General features: G+C 60.0%; 2 protein-coding genes across 3 annotated transcripts in view; both read right to left on the reverse strand.

Moving 5' to 3' along the window:
• TAGLN2 (transgelin 2) overlaps window positions 1–1,181 on the reverse strand; it is an 8,121-nt gene extending 6,940 nt beyond the window's left edge. Inside the window, exon 1 of one of the 2 annotated variants that reach the window (XM_024750394.1) lies at window positions 1,050–1,181. The gene's annotated coding sequence lies outside the window, so the exon portion shown is untranslated. Of the gene's footprint in view, window positions 1–5; window positions 153–1,049 lie in introns of those variants that run through there. The other variant, XM_024750402.1, reaches the window with a different exon arrangement.
• A 2,021-nt stretch (window positions 1,182–3,202) lies between these two features.
• Window positions 3,203–8,615, reverse strand: part of IGSF9 (immunoglobulin superfamily member 9) — a 16,296-nt gene continuing 10,883 nt past the window's right edge. The window contains exons 10-20 of the mRNA XM_024750929.1: window positions 8,021–8,137; window positions 7,659–7,809; window positions 7,339–7,462; window positions 6,909–7,084; window positions 6,421–6,671; window positions 6,127–6,211; window positions 5,854–6,030; window positions 5,614–5,656; window positions 4,434–5,285; window positions 4,066–4,193; window positions 3,203–3,835 (exon numbers count right to left, since the gene is read on the reverse strand). Coding sequence (XP_024606697.1) covers window positions 3,654–3,835; window positions 4,066–4,193; window positions 4,434–5,285; window positions 5,614–5,656; window positions 5,854–6,030; window positions 6,127–6,211; window positions 6,421–6,671; window positions 6,909–7,084; window positions 7,339–7,462; window positions 7,659–7,809; window positions 8,021–8,137 — 2,286 coding nt within the window. The 3' untranslated portion in view covers window positions 3,203–3,653. The remainder of the gene's footprint in view (window positions 3,836–4,065; window positions 4,194–4,433; window positions 5,286–5,613; window positions 5,657–5,853; window positions 6,031–6,126; window positions 6,212–6,420; window positions 6,672–6,908; window positions 7,085–7,338; window positions 7,463–7,658; window positions 7,810–8,020; window positions 8,138–8,615) is intronic.

Raw genomic sequence — 8,615 nt, forward strand, 5'->3', positions numbered from 1 at the left:
CCTACCTTGGCCTCCTCGGCAGTCTTCCCTGTAGACTAGGAAGAAGAAACTGGGAGTGGGGTTAAAGACGGGGAGCTGTCCCTCTGTCGGGTGCTCTGGAGTCAGAAAACTAGGAGAGCCACAGGCCTCCTCCTACACCGGATCCCCACACCAGTCCATTCTCACTTCTACCCCACTTCTTATGCCGCCCCCCCCTCGCCACACCCTGGTCCGTTACTGGGATGAATCACCCACCGCCCGCCGCTGGGGTGACGCAGTGGTCTGGGCAGCCCGCCCGACCGCCCGCCCGCGGCCACCACCGACTTTCCCAGCAGCAGGGGGCAAGGGGTGGGGGCATCGGCTCCCGTAGGGGCTGGAGGCCTGGAAAGCATCCATCCTCCCTCAACACCACCTCCTACAGACAGGGCATGATGGGGCGCAGTCAGGGCTGCAGCCTCCCAGATGTTTCAGGTCGGGGGGACTCTCCTGGAGGCGACTGGAGCTTCAACTCCCCGCCCGAACCCGGGAAGGCGAGGCCATGCGGGACCCGCGCGCGGAGCCCCCTCGCCCCAACCGGCGACGCCGAATCCCCAGAAAAACGAGCTGCAGGAGAATGAACAGAAAGGTCGGCTTCGGGGACGCAGAGGGCAGGCAGCACCCACACGTGCTCCTGGAACTAGGAAGTGAAGCGTCGCTTCGGAAGCCCCGGCGGCGCCGAGCTGGCCAGGGTGGGCGCCGGGACCCTGTACGCTCCATCACTGGGGGCCAGCTAGCTAATCCCTGACGCCCCCCTTTCCCCACCCCAGCGAAGACCCGGGGCTGGAGCCGGCGGGCGGGACGCAGTCCCCGAGTCCCTAATCCGGACGGACGGCCCCGTCTATGCACTCGCAACAGCGGTTGACCTCATTGCTCAACAATGCGGGGTCAGAGCCTGGGGACAGACCTGACAGCCCGGGGAGGGGCAAAGCAGTCAACGGACCCTTGCCTGCCAGCCCTTGATCACCAAGCTCACTGGAGCAAGTCGCAAGCTCTGGCTTCTAGCTTTCTAGAGACCCCTCCCTCCAGCTCACCGTTCACGCGGGCCGGAGAGTTGCGCACTCCAGGAGGCGTCTGCAGCGCGAGTGAAGCTCCGGGGCCGGGCCCGGCCGGAGGTTTTCAGCCTGCTCCCGCCTCGGACGGGGCGGACCAGGGGCGGGGCAAGGGCCGAGAGGGTTTAAAGGCGCCGCAGTCCAGAAGCTGAGGGCAGTGCTTAAAAGAGAGGGGCAGTGGAGAAGAACCTGAGTTAAAGGACCTGGAGGCAGTAGCCTCCACTCTTGAGAACCTCTACCCCTACTCCAGAGCCCTGAAACTTGTGCCCCAGTGGGAAACTTTCTGCCTAGGTTAGCTCAAGACTGTGGGCGTTTTTATACGGGAAGAAACCTCTTGGTTTAAAAAGGGTGGTTAAGTAAATGGAGGCACAGGGAGACGCTCACGGCCCCCACTCCACACACACACACACAACTGGCTAGGGTGAGGCAGGACTGGGGCTAGCAGGCCAGGACAGCTCCTGGTCTTGGTGGTCTTGCTCCCCACCTTCTTCAAGCCCCAGACTAGCAGTGAGGTGATTCCGTGCCCAGGGCCCAAGAGGCATGATCAGCGTTGGGACCCAGGGTTCAGGCTTGACTTCTTTTTTTTTTTAACAATTTTATTTTTTTATTTTATAATTTATTTTTTTACTTGGGGGCTGTGTTAAGTCTTTGTTGTGGTGTGTGGGCTTCTCATTGCAGTGGCTTCTCTTGTTGTGGAGCACAGGCTCTAGGCGCATGGGCTTCAGTAGTTGTGGCACATGAGCTCAGTAGTTGTGGCACGTGGGCTCTAGAGCGCAGGCTCAGTAGTTGTGGTGCACGGGCTTAGTTGCTCCGCGGCATGTGGGATCTTCCCGGACCAGGGCTTGAACCCGTATCCCCTGTATTGGCAGGCGGATTCTCAACCACTGTGCCACCAAGGAAGTCCCCAGACTTGACTTCTTTCCCCTTCATTTCCTCCTCTATGACCTGGCACCTCTTCTTAATCCTGGAGGGATCAAAAGAACCCTCAGTGGAGGAGGAGGCTGGCAGTTCTTCTGTCTCTGAGGGTGGAGGAGAGCCTCGTTTGGGGGTTGAAGGAGGGCTCCCTCCTCCCTGTTTTCAGGCTTCAGTTGAGCAGTCCCTCTGGGGTGGAGTCCCTGCTTACATCCATCAGTGGAGTTCTTCACAGATGATAGAAGACCCAGTTGAGCCTGGTTTTCAAGCGCATCACCAACCAGTGCCGGGCTTCCCTGGTGGTGCAGTGGTTAAGAATCCGCCTGCCAATGCAGGGGACATGGGTTTGGTCACTGGTCCGGGAAGATCCCACATGCTGCAGAGCAACTAAGCCCATGCGCCACAACTACAGAGCCTGCACTCTAGAGCCCACGAGCCACAACTACTGAGCCCGCGTGCCACAACTACTGAAGCCCATGCACCTAGACCCCGTGCTCCACAACAAGAGAAGCCACTGCAATGAGAAGCCTGCACACCACAACAAAGAGTAGCCCCCGCTCCACGCAACTAGAGAAAGCCCGCACGCAGCAACGAAGACCCAATGCAGCCAAAAATAAAATAAATTTTAAAAATAATAATTAAAAAAAAAAAAAACCAGTGCCTCCCCACCTTTCCATTCTCTCCTGCCCGATCCTCCCTACCCCTATATTCCAGTGATTCCCTGGTAGGCCAAGGAATCCTCTGTGCCTTTACACAGGCTGTTCCTCTGCCTGGGATGCGTTTCCTCCCTTGACTGACTTCTCACCTGCTCTATCCATCACCAACCTTGTGACTTTTGAGCAACTTACTAAAGCACTGTGCACCTCAGTTCGCTAGTCTATAAAATAGAGCTAATAGTACTACGTACCTCAGAGTGGTAGAGAATTAAATGATACATGTAAAGAGCTTACAGCAGTGCCTGGCACATAGTGAGTGCTCAGCTGTGGCTATCATCATTGTTCTCACTTCCTGTGATGATGCCTGCAATCGTCCCAATTTATCCCAGCGCAAGCTGTAAGCATTCACTGTTTGCTGACTCCTTCCTTCATGCTGCCTTAATAACCAACACATAGTTTATCACAGAACTTATCACATAGTACTGTAACTATTTCTTTTTTTCTTTTTCTTTTTTTTTTTTTTTTTTTTTTTATGGCCATGGCTCACGGGCCCAGCCGCTCCGCGGCATGTGGGATCCTCCCGGACCGGGACATGAACCCGTGTCCCCTGCATCGGCAGGCGGACTCTCAACCACTGCACCACCAGGGAAGCCCTACCCTCCTTTTTTAGGGTTCCGGGATTTTCCAACCTCCCTCTCAGATTCAAAGCAGATGACACACAGAAAGATTTTTCAGACTTTCTTTATTCACCTGTAAAAAAAACCTCACCCACACCACACACACACGCATGCACGCGTGCGCGCACACACACACACACTCACACACACACGGGCAGACCTAAGATCCCTGTTCCAGTCCCCAGACTCTAGAGGCTCAGCATATCCCACACCAAGCCCACTGTCAGGGTCCGTGCCTGAGCACCAAGGAGGCGGGGCAGTGTCCCAGGCCGGAGCTAGTTCTTGCTGGGGGCCTTCTTCGCAGGGTCCGCGTGCCTTTCCCCTGCCTCATATTAGGGCATTCACAGCAGAGTGGCCTGTTCAGGGTGGGAGACTGGCTGTCGATAGGCCGGTAGCCGGAACCTAGCAGCATCTCGACGGCGGCGGAAGGCCAGGAATTCCTCCCGAAGGGCAGCACAGCGGGCCTCGGGGCCAGGAGCGTGGGCGGTATTCAGGAGGCAGCCCTCCTCTGGAGTCTTCGCACCTGCAAGAGGGCAGAATAACGAGAGGAAGAAGTCTTAAGGTTCCCCGGGTGAAGTCTTGTGGTTCACCGGCACCGTGAAGCTCCCTAGGGCCTGCCAATGCAGAGAAGCCAAGACAGCAAGAGGAGAGGGCCTGGGGCCCAGGGCCCAGCTGGGAACTGACTAGGTCCTAAGGGTGTGGGTGCAGGACAGCAAGGCCAGGGGTGCCTGCCTTTCTGGAGGGCTCCCACACCTAGCTGTGGCTCAGCTTCAAGTCGGGATCGAGGGCCAGTCAAGCCCAGGTGCAGAGTCTCCAGCAATTCCATGTCCCCTGGGAATTCTGAGTCCCATTCATAGTTCTCATCCACAGATGTGTTCCTCCTGTTAAAAGGGACAGACGTTTGGTATGGGTGGAGCAATGGAGGGTAGCCAGAAAAGCCTGAACCCGGGGACCCCAAGCTGAGGGTGGGCCATGGGTTTCCTCTGAAGATCCCTGGACCTCAGCAAAAGGACCTCAGCTCTCCTGGTCCCAGGGTGCGAATGGAGCAGAGAAGGCAGACGGTATAGGAGAGGGGTGGGGAGAACCTGGATAGGGCAGGGCTGGGCAGGGACTGCCCTCACCTCGTGCTGACCGTCACAACATGCTCCCTTCGGGGCCACCTCTCAGGGCCACTGGCCCAGCTGCTGGTGTCTCCTGGAGCGGGGCTGAGGTAGCTGCCTCCTGCAGAGGGGGCCGTGGAGGGGGGCCGAAGGAGGGAGGCGCTGCCCCGCCCACTGCTCTGGCTTGTGAGGCTGCCCCGAGGCGCAGCAGGCAGAAGGCTTGGCAGCAGCCGCTCCCTCAGTGTCCAGTCAGTCAGTGCTGTGTACGGGGGCTCTGGGGAGGCCCCAACCCCGAGCACGGCCCCAGGAAGCGCTGCCCTGGGGAACTCAGAGTGGGAGTCCAGGGGGTGGAGGAGAGATGAGGTGGGGCGGTGCCGGGTATCCATGTAATCTGGGGGAGGGGCAGGCTCCTCCAAAGGGGGCCAGTCCCCATCTACATTCATCTCCCTGAAGAAGGGCAGGCTCAGGTACTGGAGCAGGGGTCCTGGACCTGGCAGGGAACTGGGTGGCGCTGCTGGAGGGGGCCTCACAGGGCTGATGTCTGCAATGCAGAGGGGCTGGGGCATCCCACTGGGGCTGCTGCTGCCATCATAGGACCTGGCCTGACGCTGTGCTGGGGTCCGAGGCTCAGCCTGCTCAGGGCCTGACTTTTCTTGGGAGGTCCCCACCTTGGGTCCCATCACAAATCGCCCATCTGGTCCCCGGCAAATGGGCTCCAGGGGTAAGGGCCCCCGGCTAGGTGGAGGGTCCGGAGGGGGGCTGGGGGGTCCAGCGGGTTCCCCCCAGAGCAGACTCTGGCGCAGGCTGGGGACTGGGGAACCCTGGAGCTTCAGCTTCGCCACGCTGTCAGGACTGCCCGAGCCCGAAGCAGAGCTGGGGAAGGACAGGAGATCAGGGTCTGTGGTAGGGGGCCAGTCCCTCTCCCAGGGACCAGCGTCAGGCCTTGAGAGGTTTGATGCAGAACAGAGCAGAGCTAGGGAGAGCAAGGGAGAAAAGGACCCACATGGTGGAGGGGTGGAGCGGTGGAGGGAAGGCACAGGCAACGCTGGACCAGCCCCCAGGCTGGGGTCTCTGCACTTCCATCCTTACCTCCCTCTCACTTCTGTTCCACCTCTCCTACCCCTCCTACCCCAAGGTGCAGAAAAGGAAGCAGAGAACCCTGGTGCTCACAGAAGGAAGCCGAGGAAGTGGAGGGACTTACTAGGGAGCTGACTTCCCGGCCGGAGAGAAGATAAGAGGTGCATCTGTAAGGACAGGAGAACCAGAGGTGACACAGGCGCCCAATCTCATCTGCCTGGGAAAAGTGGAGGCCAGTGGGGAAGCAGGACCACGGGTTGTTGGAACACACCTGGCCCACGCAGGAGGGAGGGATTTCTCCTCCAGGTAGGAGGTGCTTATGGAGGGGCGGGGCCCTTCTTTGGCCGGGCCCCAGGTGGCCTACCTTGGCGGAGGCGTTTGCGGTGGCGACGTGCGGCTCTGCGCCGGTTCATAAGGCAAGCGGCCAGGACACTCACGAGGACAGCCACGCCCAGGAAGCAGACCCCGCCCACCACGCCGGCCAGCACGGGCTGGGGCAGGAGGCCCGGCAGCTGTGTGCGCGAGGGGTAGACCTCCAGGCCTGGGCAAAGGGCCACGGGGGAGGGTCGGTGTCCACGACTTAGTGGGCTTCGAGCCCCCCAATCCCCAGGGCTCTGCCCTCCTGCCAGATTCTCACCAGAAGTGGAGACGTTGGCCGTGTTGCTGGGATCACTGACATAGCTACCGGCGAAGGCCACAAGGCGGAACTCGTAGAGAACGTCCTGGGGGTTGGGGTCCAGGAAGGGGGTCAGGGCTCAGCACTGCCCACCCCCAACCCCGTTCGGAGAGACTTTGCAGTTGGAAGGTACGGGTGAAGTGGACAACCGGAGGTGAGGATAGTCAAATCAGGGTGAGATCAGGTTTGGGGAGTGGAGCAGAGGGCAGGAGGGCTGCTGGGAGGACCCTCCCTGTGCCCACTTCCCACACCTACCTTGATAAGTCCTGGCACCAACAACTGCATTTCACTGCCTGCCACGGCCGGATCCAGCACCTCCCACCCCTGGGAGCTTTGCCGTGCCTCCAGGACGTAGCCATCCAGTCTCTTAGGGACTAGTTCTGGGGGGTCCCAATGCAGGAGTACCCCCCGGGGTGTCCTCACTGCCACCAGACCTCTCGGAGGGGACAGGGGAGGCAGCATCTCTGTTGCGGGAGGACTGGGGGCAGCTGGTGTGGTAGGAAGCCCTGAATGGGACAGACAGACTCGTAGAGATCGGATTTCCAGTGCTCTTCCCCTGCTCCTCTGGCCTTCGACATCCCCTGGTGCCCAGCTGCTCTCCCAGAGCCCCTAAAGACAAGCCTGGATCATCTTCCACAAAGCCCTCTGGCCCCCAAGCTGCCCAGCACCTCCGCCCCCTCCCACCCGGGTCCCTACAGCCCTTGCCTATCCCTGTCTGCTGCTCTGGGTAAGAGGTCTCTCACCTTCAGGAGCAGACAAGACGATCTCGCTGAAGGGCCCACTCCCCAGCTTGTTCTGAGCAAGGACGCTGAACTGGTATTGGGTGTGGGGCTGCAAGCCTGGCACTAGGAGGTGAGCAGCCCCCATGGGCACAGCCAAGGACACCCAGTCGTAGTGGGCTCGGTCAGGACGCTTTGCCCTGGAGGACAGGAGGAAATGGGGGGCACCTCACATGCTAGGAAGAGCAGGAAGGTTGGAGTCCAGAGAGCTGACCTCTCCCCTCCCTTTCACCATCCGGGGTCTCAGGACCTGGGCCATGAATCCCTGAGATTCTCTGGAACTAGGGCAGCAGAGTTAGGGCAGGGCTGCGATAGAGGGCTGGGAGAAAAGACAGAGGGCCAGAGAGAGAATCAGGGTGTTGAGGGAGAGGGATGGCAGGCGCAGGTCGCTCACAATGGGGTGTACCAGACGCTGAATCTCTGCAGGTAGCCACCATCAAAGCCAGGCTCCCAGGAGACATTGGCACCCTTGGGCAAAGGCACGACGGACACATTGGTGACAACGTGGGGGCTGGTGCCTGGGTCGGGGGAACAGAGGGATGATGGTCAGGGTGCTGAGGGACAGCAAAGAGCTAGGGGGAGACTAGGGCTTCGGCCCTCCACCCATCATCCCAGGGGCACCCCACCCAAGATCCCCCATCTGGGCCCCCCAAAATGATTTATTCCCATCTCCTTCCCACATGGCTGCCTCCAGCTGGCTCTGCCCCCACTAACCCAGCACGTAGACATTCGTGGAGGTGGCCACTCGGGCCACAGCATTGCTGGCTGTGCACTCCCAGCGCCCGTGGGCCTCCTTGGTCAACGGTCGCAGGATGAGGCTACTGTTGCTATCCACCTGGGCCTGGCCCTGCGGCCCCCGGCCCACCTACAGAACCACTGGTCAGCCCTGAGGACACACGCAGCCACCCCTCACCAAGGGCGCCACTCATCTCTCCGGGCAGCTCCAGTTTCCTCCCCGCCCTGCCTCTGACAGCCCTCTCCTCCCCACCTGCTCCCTCCCACAAAAAGGCCAGGAGCACGGAGAGGCAGGGGCGTAGCAGGCGTGAATACGGGAGGAGCGGGGTCAGGAGCCTTACCTTAGCCCAAGAGATAGTAGGCGAAGGGTCTCCTCGGGCAGAGCAGGGGATGAGTAGCTCCCGCCCTACTTCTTGGAAATATTCTTCCTTGGGCCGTTCTAGAAAAGCTGGGGGAGCCTGTAAGCCAGATCTGGCATTGGGAGGGGGCTCTCTCACACTGCTGTCTAAGGGTCATTACTTCCCCTCTGCGGGGCCCCCGTCATGCTGCGTCTGTCTCCATCTCTCAGTGTCTCTCTAGCTTTCTCTCTGTTCCCCAGCAGGGAAGCTGGAGGGACATTGCTGGAGAGACGAGGGGCTCTCTGGAGATGTACAAACCTCTGCAGAACACCCTTCACCCTGCCCTCTGCTTCCCACTCTCTTCCCTCTAGAGCGGAAGGCAGCCTGGTCCAAGTTAAAGGGTCAGGGCAGGCAGGATATCTTACTGTGTGGAGGTGACCGATGCCCCACCTCCCCAGCACCATCTCTGCAAAAACCTCTGTGATGGCATCTGATAGCTGCTGCCGTGGCCACCGTGGGAAACACAGACTGGGAAGCCCACCCCCCCCCTCCCCACATGTGTCTGTCCCACCCGCCTCTGTCAGCCCGGTTGTCAGCA

The sequence above is a fragment of the Neophocaena asiaeorientalis genome, unplaced genomic scaffold, assembly GCF_003031525.2.
Source record: "Neophocaena asiaeorientalis asiaeorientalis breed wild unplaced genomic scaffold, Neophocaena_asiaeorientalis_V1.1 scaffold315, whole genome shotgun sequence".
NCBI lineage: Eukaryota > Metazoa > Chordata > Mammalia > Artiodactyla > Phocoenidae > Neophocaena > Neophocaena asiaeorientalis.